Here is a 19,002-nt window from a genome sequence, read left to right on the forward strand (position 1 = left end):
GCTCAGCACTTACATTAATTATTTATTCCACAGCTGAATTCTGCAGACCTACTATGTGCCATACTTATAGCATCGCAACTCTCACAACCTAGGAACATCATTTAACAGGTGAGGAAACAGAGGCACACAGCATTTAGGTTACTATTCAGTGTCACACAGCTGTTAAGCAAAAGAGTCAGGATTCACACTCAGGTCTGTCTGAGTCTTATGATACTGCTATAAACCAACCAATGGCAGAACTAAAAACCATGCCAGATTTCCAAATCTTCATAGTGGACATTCATGTGCCGGCTCAAATAAATAAATATACGCTCTACTATAGCCAGATCTCAGAGTTTGATGATGAAAGGGCTACTAAGAAAGGCATGTCTAGCCTCTGCAGCCCAGGTGTTCCTGATACAGTCAGGAGAACAGGCATGACACATGAAAAATTAAATCACAAGACAATAAAAAGAGATCACATTATCAAATTAAAAAAACACATTGTGAGCTCTCGCTGGGTGGCTCAGGTGGTCAGAGCATTGTCGTGATACGCCATGATTGTGGCTGCAATCCCTGGTCACAGCACATACAACAGTAAACCAATGAATGCATAAATAAGTGGAACAACAAATCGATGTTTCTCACTCTCTCTCTCTCTCTGAAATAAACTTAAAAACAAATGTGATTTACCGCCGAGGACATGATTAGCCAGCAGGTGGGTTGCACTGACCAGCAGTGAGCTCTTGAGATGGAAGTGGGCTCAGGCAGGCAGGGCCTGGAGAAAGAGGGGCACTCACCAGGCGGCGATATGAGGAGACACAGATGGGTGAATGCAGGAGGTGTTTTTCCAGGGAAAGAATTGACCAGCCTGGCCAGGGGTTTTAGTGTGAAAGGAGGTGCTCCTGGAGGCTGGACCAAGGGGAGGCTGAGCAGGTTTATGGATGTCAGAGTCCTTCCCCCTTAGACCTTCCTTTCACTCTGGGGCTTCTATATGCAGAAGGTGACCGACATCCTGTCACAGAGCACCCCTCCCTCGTTCAAGAGGAGACTGTGTATTTTGATCACTGATTCTCCAGTGGGAAGTTCAGAAGTTGTAATATTAAACATAATATTAAAAATAGCTAATGACAGCTTGCTGAGCCCTGACCATATGCCAGGGGACACTGGCCTGAGTGGCTTACAAAAACAAAACAAAACAAAAGAAAAAAACCCCCAGCTTTATTGAGGTATAACTGACATAAAAGTGTAATATATTTAAAGTGTACACAGTGGCGATTTGATGTCACATACATTGTGAAAAGACCCCTCCCAGCTCATTAACACATTTTTTGTGTGTGTGTGTGTGATGAAGGGACCAAAAGTTTTGCTTTTGGAATATTGACTTAAGCTGTTTATTAAGAAACAAAATACTCCTAAAGAACCTTTGATTCTCCCTCCTTTCCTGCCCAAGAGATTCAGACAGAAAAACCTGTGTCAGGAAGGCAATCTGAGGATGTTGTCTTAGCCTACTCTGAATTAATATGGCAAGTAGAGGGCTTCAGGTAGGGGCCTGTGAGCTAGACTCCCTCTGTGCCCTATTGTAGAAGGTGGGAGGAAATGTATTCATGTTTTTTACCCCCACAGTGAAAACATTTAAGTTCTACTCTCTCAGCAAATTTCACTTATACAATGCAGTATTCTGAACTAGAATCACCATGTTTTACATTAGATCCCCAGTTCTGTGTATCTTACAGCTGAAAGTTTGTACCCTTTTACCAACCCCCTAAGTGTTTTACATCTAATCCTCACAATAACCTTATGATGTGGCCACTACTATTCCCATTTTTCAGATGGGAACACTGAGGCTCAGAGAGGTAAAGTAACGTGCCTGCAGCCACGCAGCTGACAGGTCATGGGGCTGGGTTTCTCGTGCAGCTATTCTGACTCCAGTTGTTATGCTGAAAGGGGACTCCTGCATGGGGTGGCCCTCAATGACCAAAGATGCTGCATCAGGGAGTGGAAGCCGTCTACCCGCCCCAGGTCCAGGCCAGCTGCATGGGTGCCCCTCAGTGAGGTCAGCACATCACAGGCTCTGACTGTGACTGGCGTCACGCTGGCACGCACACGCCTCCGGTGTTGCCTTCCATAATGGTCACCTGATCCCCAAGCTGGTGGGCAAAGAGCCTGAGATGTTTATTCCCTGACAACCAACTGTCCTGACAGACAGACAGACAGACAGCCCCGGTGATAAAAGAAGACGGAGGAGGTGGCTGGGGGGGAGGGCTAGATAAAGGAATCCTCTGCCTCTCAGAAGTGCTATTTCACTTGGCTGGGGCTCGGAGTCACACTATCGGCCTCTGAATGACGGTGACATTCCCCAGGGATTAGGCATGCGGTGTAGCCGCTGGGTCTCCACGGGGGTGCCGAGCCCCTTGGAACTTAAATCATGCCATTAGCCACTAGCTAATGTTTCTCCCACATTCATTTCATATCTCCACGACTTCCCATTCTCCCCTCCAGAAAAATTCCGCTGCACCCCCTGTCTTACCCGGCTGCTTTGCTGTCTCTTAGCAATAGCAAAGGAGATAAAGCCATTCTCTGGATCCTTCACAGCACAGCTCAAAACTCTTCTTTTCCATGAAGCCGCAGCAGGGAACCCTGCCCTCCCCTGCTCTGAGCCCCTGGGATTCTGAACTCAACCCACAGCTGTTGGTTTGTCACCAGGCACGGAACTCATGGTGGAAGGACCACACGCAGGCCACCTGGGCTTGGGGCAGTGATGCTTTGAGGGCAGGCAAAGATGCTGTCACTCCTGGTTTGGGATAGCCGCTTTTCTCTTCAGGGCTATTGCAAACACCTAGTGATCCAGGACCCAGATTCTCTGGCTCCCAGTCCACTGCTACTCTGACTCTAATGCAATCCCTGTGCGGCTCCCGAGAGGACAGAGGGCCTGGCTGATAAGTCCAGACCCGGGAGATGGAGGGTTCGCCTGCCCCTGCAGCCAATGAGGGACGAGTTGTTAGGCAGAAAAGAACCTCATGGGTCATGTCCTCAGTTTTCCTCAGCTAAAGTTCCCTGTCTGTCTCCTTCAAATTCAAATGTGCATCCAGTTCCATGAGTAACCACATTATTTTTAAACAGCATCCTGCAGCCACTCTCTCTCCTGGGTTTTCAGGGAGGCAATCCTTTGTGAAGCCGACACAGGCCCTGATTTTATGATGGTTTTAAAACAGCTACAGGGGTTCCAGGGAGTGCATGTAAAATCCTGTGCTGTAGTCAAACGCACCAGGAGTTAGCAGGGACGCTTCTGGTCTCCAGAGCCCCATGGCATCGAGAGCCCCATGCCCAGTAGTTTGAAACCTCCGTCCACCATGACTGTAACCAGGACTGGGCTAACATCTGCAACTCCTCCACTCAGTCGCTGAGCTCCGGCCAGGTGGCTGAACTTCTTTGAGCCCTAGTTTTCTTACCTGTAAAATGGGCATAAAATAATCACCTAAAAGAGGTGGCTGTGAGGATGAAATAAGGAATGTTATGTACTCAAATAATATAAAAAAGTCATAAAAGGGCCCAGCTGGCATGGTTCAGTGGTTGAGTGTCATCTATGAACCAGAAGGTCACGGTTCGATTCCTGGGTCAGGGCACATACCTGGTTGTGGGTTCAATCCCCAGTGTGGGGCGTGCAGGAGGCAACTGATCAGTGATTCTCTCTCATCGTTGATATTTCTCTCTCTCTCTCCCTCTCCCTTCCTCTCTGAAATAAATAAAAAAAATACTTTTAAAAAAGGTCATAAAACAAAAAGGTTCCTGCTCCATCCTAATTTCCAGAGGTAATTCATGTTAATAATGAATTACTTGTATAATGTTCCAGAAATGTTCTATGCTGTTTGATTTCATCGTACTGCAATCCTGTTGACAAACTTGCATTTCTCCTTTAAGAGTACATCCTGGAAGTCTCTCCCTAGTAGTGTGTGTAGACCTACCCCCCTTCTTTGTAAGAGCTACAGTGCATTCCCTGGGTGTTGGGGCCCTTTTTTTATGTAATCAGTTGTTTCTAGTTTTTGCCACCAATTGAACCCACAGGATACATTCCAGAAGGGTGACTGCTGAGTCAGTTTTATTTGTTGCCATTTTATAGACAGTGCCGACTCACTTCCCGGGAGGTTGCAGCACCCGACAGGTTTGCTCACAGTGCATGAGAGTGTCTGTGTCCCACAGTTTTGCCAGCTCTGGGTATTATCAAACTTTATAATTTACTGTTTAAAAGAATAACAGTAATAACATAGATACGTGCAAAACCAGTGCATAGTAAGTATGTTTAATGGCAGAGCTAAGTGCTCACAGCTACCCTGCAAGGTGGGCTAGTTTCCCTTCGAACAGGGCTGGGGATTGCAGGAAGCGAGGCCAGGGTCTAAACCTGGGCTCCAGTTCACTATCCCCATGACTTTGGACAGGTTCCAAGCTTCTCTGTCTGCAAAATGGGGATATTAAATGAAATAAGGCATGAGAAAACGCCTAAAACCAGTGCCTAGGATCCAGTTAACATTTATTAATATTACCAAACTCAACAGGGTGCCAGAGCCCCTGAGAGTTAGAGGTTTGAGAGTGACCCTAGTAGTGACAGAATCCTGGGTCCAGTTCCCCACTCCTTCCCAGCACCGCCAGCCAGGCTGCTGAATTCCTTTCGAATTTTCTTGTTTGTAAGATATCAATTTCGATCCTTCCTATAAATGTACTGATCTGGATAGAAATGAGCTGCAGACTTGAGTGACAGTGAAGATGGCATTTTACAGCCACTGGGAGATGCAGGCGGCAAGCACCCCAGCAAAAGAAGGCAGATGGGATCAGTTCCATGTCTGTCGCTAAGGCAGTGGCTGGACCTGGTTGAGGTCTTGCTTCTGTCCCTTAAAAGCCAGGCGACCCGGGGCAAGTTCTTCCAGCTCTCTGAGCCTCAGTTTCCTCGATTCTAGCATACGGATAACAGTAGCCACCTCATGGGGTTATTGTGAGCGTGAAGTGAGTCATCATCTACGCAGGCACTCAGAAGCTGACTTCTATTAAATGTTCAATTACATTCATAGGCTGCAAAGCCTCACTGCCTAACCATCGTTCACTGGTAGGTCAGAAGGGACGGATACCTCTGCAGAGTGGGACAAAGAGAGATGTCACCAGCCCTCACCTCCTAGTCACGCTCCCTATTTGTCAAGTCGGATGACTCACACAGCATTTCTCTCACTTCCGTAACTGTGAAGGCACCTGGGGCGAGGGGGGTGGTGAGGGCCCAGGGCGGACAAAAGCAAGACAGTTTCTTAAATGGTTGCAACTCCAGCTAGGGATCTTTTCATACTTCCTGGAAAGAAGTGAGGAAACATAAGTTAAAAACAGCTCTTATTGGAACTGTTTAATACACTCAATGTTTGACTTGCAAAAAGGCAGTGCTTGATCAATATTTCCATTTTGGGGGGATGTGAGGTAGGGAGTGAACTAGCTGAGGTTTTTGCTACACTGTTCCCCTCTCCCTTTGCATCTGCTTCAATTCAAATGTGAGTTATGACATAACATATAAATTGCAACATATAAAGTAAGCTATAATCATGGAAATGGGATTTCTGAAAAACACCTTGTGAGTTATTAATTTTTCCACTTTTTTTACTTTGAAAATTTTAAATTTATAGCAAGGATACAAGAAAAGCCCAGTGAATACCTAGATTTACCCACTGTTATTATTTTGTCACATATGCTAATACATTGTTTTTGAGACCTAGAGAGCCACACTCATATAATATGAGCTTTTTGTTTGTTTGTTTATCTTTTTGCCAGTAAAAATATCATGGGAGTGGATTTAATTGTATCAACATTGTGACCTCCAGGCACTCAGCTTCCTGAAGTTTGAGATCTGTTGTTTTATTTGGCTACAAGGCTGGAATATAAGGAATCATGTTTGCACTGACTGTCAGATTGAATACCTCCTGCACCAAACATGCAAGATACATTATCTCTAATCCCAACAGTAACTGTATAAACCAGGGTCTCATCCCTCTCAGTTTACCTATCCAGTAACTGGTACTCACAGAGGTTGAGTCACTCCACAGGTAAAAACTGTCTTCCTGAATACAAAGCCCTTTCACGAAGATTCTGGGAGATTCTCAGAGGGAGATTTTAAAGCAAGCTTACAGAAGGTTTTAGCTTTAGTATCTGGGAGCTGCAATGGTAACTTAGGGTAATTTCCATCAACCAAGAGGATGCTAGTGGTGGAAGGTGGGCTTTTATGGAAACTACAGCCAGGAATTTAGTGGCAGCCTCTTCCTAGCGGTGTGTGATGGGGCAAATCACCCTGATGCCTCCTCATTTGTAAAATGGGGACAACCATCAATATCTCTTCATCTGGGCTTTTTGGTGAGGTGCAATTTTGCAAATTGTGACAATATGAATACAAGGAATTGATGCATCATTTTATCTGTAGGAGGGAGGGAGGAAGGGAGGGAGGGAGAGAGGTGGGGGGAGAGGGAGAGGGAGGGGGAGGGGGAGGGAGGGAGGGAGGGAGGGAGGGAGGGAGGGAGGGAGAGAGAGAGAGAGAGATGGAAATCTAGGCAGGATAACACAAATCAAGGGAGGCTTAGTTTCCTGAGGCTGTGGGGGAAGTTGACAGGAACTCAGTCTAGAAAGAGAAGAAAGCATCTTTAAGGGAATTCAATTAGTTACCAGGTCCTAGAGAACCCATCTCCAGAACTTTCCTCTACGTGGCTCTGGGAGGAGGACGGGTGGGTTTGAGACCCTCAGCAAACTTCTTTCCTGGCCGTGGGGCATCCTGGCTTGGTTGGGCTCTAGCTCCTAAGAACGCAAGGGACACGTTTCCTTGCTTCCCCAGGCTGCGGGTGTCAGAATTTAGAAAGCCCCTTAGCCCGAAGGGTCCTGAAGGATTTCCTGGGTGACTTCCGTGATCTTAGATGCTTCTTCACCAGGTGCCTCCTCAGCCCCCCATCCCAGCGCCAGGACATTAAGCTGCCCCTTGCCTGGGTGTCTCCTAGGGCAGGATGCCCTTGTCCACGGGTGTGAACCGGCGCTGTGAACCGGCGTGTACAGGTGAACCGGCGCGCACAGGCTCCCGGGCAGCCAGCAGAGCTTCAGAGGCGGGGATGGCGGAGATGCAGAGTCCGAGTACTCTCTCTTTTTCCTTCTTCACATTTCCACTGAGATTTCGCCAAGAAGTAACAAGAATACAAAGCATGCTTGCTTTTGTCTTTGCGCTCGCGGGATTGCGGCGGGCCTTTTAGAGAAGAGAGGGGAAAAGATGACCAACCACAGCGGCCCCACCGGCGGCTTCTGGGGACCCCTGAAGCCAGCAGCTGGAGCTGACAGTCTGGAGAGCCGTCGGGCCTGGTCGTCTAAGACCCGGGGTCCCAAGTCCCATCGACCTGGGGGAGGGTCCGGGCTTTGCACTCCCAGGGTCGGGGCCCCTCAGCCCGGGTGGCGCTGGCCGGGCGCCAGACGCCGGAAGGTGCCAAGCCGCGAGCTCTTCGCGCCGCTGAGGTGCGCGGACGCCCGGGCGCGCTCCGTCCCCGGCGCTTGGCAGGAGCGCGAGGCGCGCCGTCTCCGTCTCCGTCTCCGGGCAGCCCGGCTCCAGGGAGCGCCCAGAACTCGGCGGCCCGGCCGGCGGCTGGCGTGCGTCTGGCCGCCTCACGCGGTTGCCTGCGCTGCGGGGCGCGGGGCCTGGGACCCCGCGGGCGCACGGTGCCGGGGGGCGCACGCCGTGCCGGGGTTCGGCGGGCAGAGCTCTCCCGACCCCCCGGGCTCCAAGCAGCCCCCGGCCACCCGGCGGCTCTGGCCGGCCGGGAGACGCCCCCTGACCCCGGCTCCGCGTGGCCTGGTCGGACGAGCGGGAGCGGCGGGAGGAGGAGGAGGCGGCGCCGCCGGGACTGCCTCTTCCCCGCCCCTCGCGTCTCCTCCCCGCGCCACCGGGAAGGACAAGGGGACTGGGCACGGGGACCCCGGCCAGTGAGCGTCCGTGTCCCGGGGCCGCCCCTCGCGTGCGCTCTCTCGCTGCGAGCCGGGACAGCTCTCGCTTCACCGGGTGCCGGCCGCAGCCATGAGCCAGGACGCGGACCCCAGCGGCTCCGAGCAACCGGACAGAGATGCCCGCAGCGTGCCGGGTGCCCCGGCGCCTCCAGCCCAGGGCCCGCGAGGGATGCAGCCGCCGCCTCCGCCCCCAGCCGGCCTACCCCAGATCATCCAAAAGTAAGAGGAGGGAGCGGGGTGCGCTGGGGAACGCATCCCGGACGCCCCCTTCCGTGGCTTTCCCTCCCCACGGAACTTATCTGGGCCGCCAGTGCGTTTGAAGTTCTCCTGCCCATTTTCCCTGCGGAGTAGGCGTCATTCTGGCTGTTTGCGAGGTTGGGGACAAGGAAGCCTAGTTATTCAGGGAAAGTAACTTTGGTTTTCTTTATCCCCCTTTGCTCCTCTTCAGGGATGTCACTGGATATTTTGAACTAAAATAGCCCACATTAGGGGGACATGGACCAGAGGCTCTATTTCATCTTTCTGGTCCCAAGAGGCCGCCGGAACGTATGGAGAGCCGCGCGTGAGTGTGCGCGCGCGTGAACGTGTGCGAGTGACACGCCGCCACCAAGAAGGCGCTCTCAGTGGTGCCTCTGAAGGCGACCAGCGGCCCTGGGTGCAAAGGGCGGCGAGGGTTTGTAAACAACATGTTTTGCTTTGCCCCGCAAGACGTGTTTACACTTTGCAAGAAGGCCCTTGTGAGGAGTTTTCAGTGGCGCAACCGTTTTCCATTCAAGTTAGCATCTCGCGATTCCGGCCTGTGCGCCCCGGGTGGTCCCTCTTCGGCTTTCCCCGCGCGCGAGCAGGTTAGGGTGGTCCACAGGCCGCAGACTCCCTTTCAGCCCACGCGGGGACTTAAAAGCACCCCGGGGACGTCGTGTTACTTCTTTGCAGGCTTTATTCCACAGTGTGAGGCCTAGAAGGTTGGTTTGTTGGAGGGATATCTGTTCTCCTAGGGGTTTCAAGCCCTCAGCTTCTAGCGAAGTCCTCCAAGCTAGTGTCAGAAGTAGAGCGAAGCCTGGATGATGCGAGCTTGGGCGACATTGTCGAAGCTGGAGATGTACACACCAGCGCAGCAAAGCCAACCTTCTGCAACAGAGCAGGCGCCTTTTCCAGCGCCGCTGCATGGATGCTTTGCGTTACATAAACGTTCTGAAACGCAGGAAGAGAAATAACCAGTGATGGGATGTAAATGGAAGTAAGTGGTACTTAACTGTGGTGGTGAAGGCTGATTTATGTAATAGAAAGGAGAGTGAAAATTCAAGTTTGACGTCTAAGAAAGCTGGTATATTTCAGAACAAAATGGTTCCCGTTTTTTTTTTTTTGACTAGCAGAACACAAAGCTCCATTTAGGACACTCTTTTACTTTAACTTTTATATAACTCAGCGGCTAGCAACTTTCCAACTACATAAAAATTGAAAATGTTTTATATTGTCATTCTCTTCCTATTGTTTTGCAGATTATTTCAGTAAGACTAAATATGATTGACAGCTTATGTACATCATTATTTAAATTTTCTCTTTAGTCTTTACTATAATTATAAACCAATAGAGGAAAACATGTTTAAAACTTAAATTTCACTTATTAAAAAAAAAAGATGCTTAATTGACCAATTATTAGTTGGAAAACACCTAATGTGCTTCTTGCTGGGCCAATATTTTGTGGCTTAAGATTAGGCTGCACATTAAATTTATTGAATTTGTTTTCGTATTGTAATCACCCTGCACTTTCCTACCGTTTACATTTAATTAGAAAAAAAACACACACAAAACAAAACTAGGAGTTTTATGCTCACAGAAAAGTCTTCGTAGATGGGTGTCTGATGATGAAATGTTGCCAGGTCGAAAATAAATGCCATTTTGTAGAAAATGGATCGTTTAACGTATATTTCAGTGACCGCGTATGCTAAATAATTTACCCTGTAAATTCATCTCCGTTTTGGAAATTCTGTATCTGGACTATCTTACTTTGAAAAGATGAGCGTAGGCTTTTCAAAGATGGCCTCTCCTGCCAGAAGTGGAGGATGGAGACCTCAAGCAGCGCCTGACAGCTTGTCTGGTTTGACAGATCAGTGCAGGAGCCAGGTCCAGGCCAGGGAGTGTGCCTGTGGGATTTGATATTTGTGCGCTTCTCTTTCAAGGTCTTTCTATATAAGGGTGATTTGGGGTTCGCGCTCCCCTCGGTACCCACAGAGATTCCGCTGGGACCAGGCGTAAGGTGGCAAATGCTTTGCAGGTCCACCTTGAGTGCGCTGAAACCTGAGCATGTTATTTTGAAACTACGTTTGCATAATTTAATCTGAGCAACCGTTTTTCTGTAGTTATGAGGCGCTGTTTGCATCAGCCATCTTTGAGAAAATGTAGCGGGGAGGTTGCCTTTAGCCGAGCAAGGAGCTGTTGGCCTCTTGATTCGGAATTTTGTGAACTAGAGGTTTGGATGCACTTATCCTCCAGTGGATCAAATATGAAATGTTTTGTTGTGGGACCCGTATTTTTTTCTAGTTATTTTAGTGAGGTTGTTATGTAATTTATAAGAGGGGAAGCTAGGACCTCTTTCACAGTGATGAAAAATATCAGTCTTCATATCGCTTAGCGTTTAAGGATTACAAGAAATGTTTCACTTCTTAATGTCTCGGTACGTCTTAATGTCCAGGTGTACTGATTTTCATTAATAACAGCTTTCATTTGGGGTAAAGTCAATGACTTGGTGAAATAATCATCATGATCATAATAAAAATTGCTTCCCATTCAGATAGATTGTATTTGGCCTTAAGAGAACTGTGGTATATTACCTTTATGTCGATAAACACATGGGGTAGCACGATGAATAATGATATTTGTGCACTTATCTTTCAAGGTCTTTCTCTACAAGGGTGATTTGGGGTTTATGACTAATAATAATGAGACTGGTTTTGGTGTTTGTTTTATGAAAGCCAGTCTCAGTACTTAGGAAGACTGCATCGAAAGTTAATTTCTGTGGAGTACTTTTGTTCTACTCGGGGACATTTAGTTTTCTTATTATTGCATTCTTGGTTTTCATCAAGAATAGTCCATGATCTTTCTGCTCTTGTTAACCCCAGACTCCTGGCCAATATTGGAATTACCGATAAAGACTGTCAGCGATGTTCAGATTCGCATAGCTCATATCTTGTGGGATCTTTGTTTTAAATGTGCATTCTCTAAGTTGGCCACTGTGGAGATATTATTGCATAAAATGTAAAACATTATGTCAACCACTTGGGCAACAAGAAATATAAATAATACTTCGAGAGGAGATTTGGGATGAGTTTAGAAAATCAGAATAATTTGAGGGCTTAAAATATATTCTCCGTATTAGCAGAAAGTAAGCTAACATTGAGCTGTGTGTTTCGGGGAATGCTTTTTAAGGATTTATCTTCTTAAGCATTCACATTTTCAAAAGTATTTTACATTTTAATTTTGTGCTTTGAAATCAAACCTAGTTCTGGTTTATAAGAAGTTATTTATTAACCTTGATGAACATCAGAAAGTGGAATCTTAGGTTATACGTTTTACAACTCTCTCCTCAATGAAAGCAGTCTATTCAATTCTGCGTGAAATGTTGACGGCAATTGTCAAATGCAACTACTAAACGTACCACTAACTCATGGTGAAAATTAACCAAACAAGCACACACACCTTCCATGAGGTGACCACATAGGTGATTTTTCTGAAATTATTTGATTTGCAGCAAAATATTTCTGCCTAATCTATGACATCAGGTTGCATATTTAGTTTGAGTGTAGACGACTTACTTTTTCCCTTTCCAGATTATTTCGATAAGCAATGAATAAAAATGAATTATAAAAATTGAAAAAGTTTTGGGTTAGCATTTGCTAGCTCTTGTCACCGGCCTGTGTTTGTGACTTATGGAGATATAAATCCAGCTTTAATTTCTCAAGTTTATGGTCTTCCGCATGGCGTTAGTTACACTGGCCGACTGTGTTTTGCTGACTGTGTTTTCAGAGCAAAGTGCTCTCCTCGATTCAGAGTAGAAAATATTACAAGTAGTCACTGTGATTGCAGAGAATTTTTGCAGACATTCTGCATTTGGAAAGATCTCCCCGCATCTCTTATGAAGCGATATGCAGGCAAGTTATGTGTGATGTCCACCCACTTTGATGGACATGCTGACAATTACATCCAAAATTAGGGAGGAAATAAGAATTTGCCAAAAGGGATATTACCTCACTCATGCTCAGTCCGTTCCTGGAAAAAGGATGGAATTTCTAACATCTGTGCCAGTTTCTAACATCAGTTTGAGTCCGTTTTTAGGGGAAACAGGGATACAATTGTGGAAGGAATTTTGACAATTTTAAATACCATCTTAAACTGCACGTAAGACAAGCATTCAGCAGGAGAAAACATCTGAAAGGATTAAGCAGTTACCCAAAACAGCGAAGGAGAGAGGGTGGGTTTTTAGCATTCTGCAAACTTTCTTTGCTTCTCTAGAAAGTCTCTTAAGGGTATTTTTTTTTTTTTTAAAGGAAATTGTGCTTGAGGGTTTGTTGTGCTAAGTATTTTTAGATAGTAAGTGTAGCCATCCAGTTATGAGTTTTTCTGACATGTCCAAAGAGATCAGTATTATGAAATGTAGTACATTATTCCCATTCGTCATGGTAAATGACTATACATATGGTGTACACAGGGCTGGTCCAATGCCAGAGCTATAGGGAAAGAAAAGAAGAAAAACTTGATTACCCATTTTATTCTTTTATCACTTACTCTTTTGCTACCTCCTGAGCAGTTTATCAAATTCATAATTTTAAAATCCCAGTTGGAATGTGAACTCTGATCGGTTAGGATCTCTTTGTCTTTCCTTAGAGTTACCAGGGGGAAAAGAAACCCCGCCAGGATCGACTCACAGTGAAATGATCCTACATTATCCAGTTTCTCTCTCTCTCTCTCTCTCTCTCTCTCTCTCTCTCTCTCTCTCTCTCTCTCTCTCTCTCTCTCATTTCTTTTTCTTGTGGCTGTAGGTTTTTGATTCCAGTTAAACTAATATTTCTTCTCTGCCCACAACAGCTAATCCTCCAGGGGACAAACTAATGTAGTGCCATCCACAGCTTTGATAAACAAGAATCCACACAATGTTGGGAACCGGGGTCTAATCAAGGGCTAGAATGAAATGGACTGAACTGAACGTGGAAAGTAAGGCTGGAAGAAGCAGCTTGAGATAGCGGAGTTGAAACTTCAAAGAGAAATTCAGAGTCAGGGCTCCCTTTTCCCTTCATCAGCTGGTCCCCCTGCCAGACAAAAGCCTGAAGGGGTTTCCTGTGCCACAAAAACCCCACTTCATCTGATTTTCATTTCCTGCCACAGTAATTATCTTGTTTGGGATGGTCTCACTGATAGGATTTTGTGTATTTTAACAGGGAAAGTGGCTGTGCAGCCACAGCTGGTGTGAGTGACTGGTAGCTGTGTTTAGAAGAGCCTGTTGAAAAGTTTTGCAGAATGTAAAGTGATCCGTATTCCAGAGTCAGAACAAAGACAGTAATTAGTGGTTTGTGGAAAGGAGTTTATGGCATTTCACTTTCTGGGTAATGAACCTGGTCGGATCTTGGTGATATGTGTGTTATCCTGGAAACCTGATCCTGCTTGTTCCCACCAGTAAGAAGACTGGGAAATCCTGACTTTAATTAAATAGGCACATTTTTGAATCAGGAATGTGAATTTGGTTTCCAACACCGCCGAGGGGGTGTTGGCGGTGGGCTGATATTTTGCCTGGCTCAGTGGGTGGTCACCGTTTAAATTCCACCCAACTAAGGTTTCAGTCTTTGACATTTACAGACAGCGAGTTTGGGGATAAGTCATCGCTGCCAGCTGTTTGAGAAAGAGGTGGAAGGGAAGGACCCTTGCACCCCCCAATATTTTATTTGTGTATTTTGGATATGATGCATATTCTAATATGATAAAGTCTTTTTTATTGATTGATTTGAGAGAGAGAGAGAGAGAGAGAGAGAGAGAGAGAGAGGGAGAGAGAAAGAGAGGAAGAAGAAAGTGATAGAAAGAGACAGACATCAATTTGTTGTTCCACTTGCTTATGCATTTATTGGTTGCTTCTTTTTTAAAAAAAATATATTTTATTGATTTTTTACAGAGAGGAAGGGAGAGGGATAGAGAGTTAAAAACATCGATGAGAGAGAAGCATTGATCAGCTGCCTCCTGCACACCTCCTACTGGGGATGTGCCTGCAACCAAGGTACATGCCCTTGACCGGAATCAAACTTGGGACCTTTCAGTCCCCAGCCCAACGCTCTATCCAGCGAGCCAAACTGGCTAGGGCATATTGGTTGCTTCTTATATGTGCCCTCACTGGGGATTGAGCCTGCAACTTTGGTGTATGAGGACAATGATCTAACCAACTGAGCTAACCAGCCAGGGCCTGTGATAAAGTCTTTTTAAAAATATATATTTTTATTGATTTCAGAGAGGAAGGGAAAGGGAGAGAAAGATATAAACATCAATGATGAGAGAGAATCATGGATCGGCTGCCTCCTGCATGCCCCACACTGGAGATCGAGCCCGAATCCTGGGCATGTGCTTTGATTGGGAATCGAACCCTGACCTCCTAGTTCATAGGTTGAACCTCAATCACTGAGCCACACAGGCTGGGCTGTGATAAAGTCTTTACAGCAGCGGGAGTTACGGCCAAGTCAATCGATCCTCCTCTTTCCTATGTTCCTAAGAGAAATAAGTCCCCTTGACAGTTTACAAGGCAACTTTTCCCACTCACTGACAGCATATCCGTCAGGGAGATGGTACACGTTGCTTTGAATATGTTTTATGAGCAAAAAGGGAGCCGTTTGGCAACTTGCATGAGGAGGTGTTAATAACTTGTAGCTCAGTTTGCTGAGTAAATCTTTCCATGTGTTCAGAAACAAAAGGCTGAGGGTCACGCATGGGCTGGGGGGTGGTTGTCACCCCATAAAGATAGTTTTCACGCCACTTTGCCCTTCTTTTAATGTGGGTGTTTGCTTTAAGGATGCACGAGGCCATTTGCTGCTGCCCTTACTTTGCACCTGCTTTTTCTCCATCACAGTAAAGACCCATCAGTTATCAGTTGCCACTTCCCACTTCTAGCCCAAACCTGGAAGCCTCCGCTCACTGCGGTCTGGACATCTTAATACTTTTCAGTTTTGCAGCTTGTCTGTAGATCCTCTCCCAAATTTGTTTTTGGCCCTGAATAGATCTGCCCTCCAACCTGACCCCCCAGTGTCATGCCCCTGAAGGAGTGGACAAGGTTGTGTAAATTCTAAAGGTACTTCTTTGGGTTTATTTAAAATTCATTATCGAATAGGATGACTTAGGATCTGCCTGATATTGGCAAGTGTCAAAGGGACACCTTTGCTCTAAATTAATTATTGGGTTTCTGACAAAAAGGGGCAGAGAGGACAAGAAAACCTCGGATTGGGAGTGGGTGACCTGGACAAGCCAATTAACCTTCCTAATCCAGCACCCCAGGGACTGGAAGTGATCGATGGCAGTTCCTTCCAAGAATAAAATTACGTGACCCTCCAGGAATAATGCTGAGTGATTATCAGAGTAGCATGCCTCCCCTCTCCTGCTGTACATCTGATAGAATAAACTCCATAGCAGTTCCATTTTTAAAAATTTTTATTATTTTTAAAAATGTATATTTTTATTGATTTCAGAGAGGAAAGGAGGGGAGAGAAAGATAGAAACATCAACGATGAGCGAGAATCATTGATCGGCTGCCTCTTTCATGCCCCACACTGGGATCAAGCCTGCAACCAGGGCACGTGCCCCATCCAGGAATCGAACCATGACCTCCTGGTTCATAGGTCAAGAAGCTCAACCACTGAGCTGCTGGGTCAGCAATATTGTAGCCATGGGTCCAGGTACATGTTTGTGAGATTGGTGGCTCATGGAAACAGCAATGACCATTAAAATGCTTTCTCCAACATTTGCCAAGTGTATTTGAATCAGTGGCATGATTTTAAGTCAGAAAAATAGGCACTGTCAGTGAGAAGGAGGACGTTTGATATCGTCTTCTAGTCACTAGAAATTTTTAAAAGCGAAAACAATTATTTTGGCATGTCAATTATTTTTGATTGTTAAAATGAATACCTGAGTTTACACAGAAAATTCTGTTTTCAATTCAGGAGACAGGTCCCATAATTAATTGTCATGTCTCTAAGTTGGACTGTGGTAAACACAGGCAGGTGGGAGTGTGTTTGGTGATGTTGTTTTTAAAGACAAACAACATAAACTCGTCTTCTAGGAGCCAGACCACCGCGCGCAGACCGGACTCGGTGAACCGTGAGGCAGGGTCAGTCTGCCGCGTGGGTTGCAGACACGCCGCCCAGAGCTCGCGGCCTGAAAAACACTTGGCGGAGAGATCGCGGTTTCCAAAGGCGGGGCCTCAGGCTTCCCCGTGGCCTCCTTGCGCGGAAGGGACCAGGTGTTGTTTCCAGAGCCTCCGAAGGTCGGGCCTCCTTGGGCCCTGCGTCCTCCCGGAGTCACAGGGTCACTGATTGCCGCGACCCGGAGAGCCTTGATTTGCTTTCTAAGAGATTTTTTAGAGCCTTCTGCATAAAAAGGGGGGTGGGTTGTGTGATTAAATCTTATTTATAGACTTTAAGTTACAGACGTAAGAATATTTGTTGCAACATTGTCCAGAAGAGCAAAAATTAAAAATCAGCTAAATGGTCCTCAGTTGAGAAAAGAAATCATTTGCATGTATAATAACAGTGTGTACTATTCAGCTCATTAGGACAATTCTGTTACTTTATATTGATTAATAGGGGACATAAACCATATAATACTGTTAACTAAAAATAATCACATGCAGCATGCCCACAGGGATCTCATGTTTGTTTTTTTAAAAATGTGTATGGTTGTCTATACAGGTGCCTGCGAAGCCTGGGAAAAAACATCTAAAGAACAAATATAAAGATGTTAACAGTGGTTCTAACTCTAGGTGGTGCAGCTATAGTGGTTCGTCTTTTTTAAAACTTTCTGTTTCTTTCCATTAGTGTGTATTAACTTTGTAATCAGAGAAAAGAAAACTGCATTTTTTAGAACAAAAATAGGAATAGACATTTCATATTGGTATTGTACTGTCTTTAAGGCTCAGCTGCCCATTATGTTAGCATTTTAGATTTCAGGCCTGGAAGGCATCTGAGAGCTGCTTGAGCCCCGCCCTCCTATACTTCCCCGTAAGGCAAATGAGCATCATAGAAGACAAATGAATTGTTCAAGGTCACACAGCAAGGCACTGGTCAGGCTGGGATGGGAATCCTCATCTTTCTATTACTTTCTGCTAGACTTTTGTCTGCCTGGACACAGGGGACAGTGAAATGGAGAACATTCTTAAACTATTTAACCATGGGCTCTAGTCTGTTCAGATCCCTCAAGGGGATTACAAAAAGCATCCTTGGCTATGTTATTTTCGCCTCCCTAACCCCTGGTAGGTTTTTTTTTTTCTTTTTTCTAAACAATAGTTTATTTTTAGCAAGAGAGGAAGTGAGGGAGAGAGAGAAACATAGACCAGCTGCCTCCGGCATGCCCCCTACCAGGGATTGAACCTGAAACCTGGGCATGTGCCCTGACCAGCAGATCGAACCGGCAACCTTTCAGTTCACAGGGGGACACCCAACCAACTGAGCCAACACCAGCCAAGGCCCCTGATAGGTTTTTGTGCAGGTGGCGGTAGACTGGGTCTTCCCAGGACATCTCCTGCTCTGTGCCATCCTGCCAAGCAATCCGAGCATCACACTCCGCTCCTCCAACTACGTGAGAGTAAGTGGCATCACCCTAATTCTGTTATCATAGCTAAGGAAATTAATCTTACTTAAATAATTTTTTCTAATGAACACTAGATTTCTAACTTTTTCAAATTGTTCTAAAAATATCTCCTATAGCTATTTAAAAACAACAACCTGGTCTTGCATTTGTTTATGGTATCTCTTCTAATTTAGCAAGTATACCCGCCTTTTTCTGTTCTTTATGACCGAAGATTCCAGATTAGTTGTCTTGTAGAATGAGCCATGATCTGGATGTGTCTGTCATTTCCTCATGACCAGTTCAGATTAACCATTTTGGTAACGGTATGCAACAGGTGATGTCTGTTCCACTGAGTTTGTTCCTTTGGTCAATGTGGTCACCACCCAGTCTCTCCTTCATAACGGGACATCTTTTTCTTTGTGATTAGTAAGTTGTCTTTGGGAGAAATACCGTGAGACCCTCTGAATATTCAGTTTTCCAACACACTTTCACCTAGTGGTTTTGTATTTTAATTTGACCATATTCTGAAAAAGCCTCCTTGGGTGAAATATATGGAACTTAAATGATAACTAAATATCATGTTAGAATGGATAAATGGTTTAAATCTGATAGCCTTGAAAATATGTTGTATTTTACCAGCCTGTGCATATATCTGGAGCTTCTGGATTTTTCTAGTCCCGACTTAATAGGAACTTAACTGATGGGCCAGTCACTTCCTACTTAACCTCTACGGCAGGCATTCTGTCACGAGCTGCAGTATTTTTTAATGTCCATATCAAGTTAATATAAATCCCTTTTAATGCTGGTGGCAGTGAGTGGATGCTAATGTAATTTTTGCTAGCTCACACAATTTTTTGGCATCTTCTTGAAACTATGTCCACTCTTCGCAAAAACCCTTTATTTTCCTTTTCAAAATCACTACATGAGGCTGACTTTAAAAATGACTGATGACTTGCCTGGGAGCCTAAACTTGGTGAGTCCCAGAGCTGGTCTGTGACTACCAGTTTGTTCATGCTTTTTAGATTTAAGTTACACAGCTATTTTTGCCTCTTCCAGATTGGTGCTTTTATTTTCATGCAGAAAATATGTACGGGGGAAGGTGGTGTGGAGTAGTGAAAAGAATCAGGAGCAGCCAAGCGCTGTGTTCCAGATTCAGCTTTGCCTCCACTAATCCTGAGCCTCAGTGTTCTCATCTGTAAAAGGGAACAATAATATAAA

The 19,002-nt window shown here is 45.7% G+C and overlaps 1 protein-coding gene across 1 annotated transcript in view; it reads left to right on the forward strand.

Annotated features, from left to right (window-relative positions):
- Positions 1 to 7,920: 7,920 nt before the first annotated feature.
- Positions 7,921 to 19,002, forward strand: part of RBM20 (RNA binding motif protein 20) — a 179,004-nt gene continuing 167,922 nt past the window's right edge. The window contains exon 1 of the mRNA XM_059661359.1: positions 7,921 to 8,196. Within this exon, the coding sequence (XP_059517342.1) occupies positions 8,048 to 8,196 (149 nt within the window). The 5' untranslated portion in view covers positions 7,921 to 8,047. The remainder of the gene's footprint in view (positions 8,197 to 19,002) is intronic.

This window comes from Myotis daubentonii, chromosome 13 (assembly GCF_963259705.1).
Source record: "Myotis daubentonii chromosome 13, mMyoDau2.1, whole genome shotgun sequence".
NCBI classification, from domain to species: domain Eukaryota; kingdom Metazoa; phylum Chordata; class Mammalia; order Chiroptera; family Vespertilionidae; genus Myotis; species Myotis daubentonii.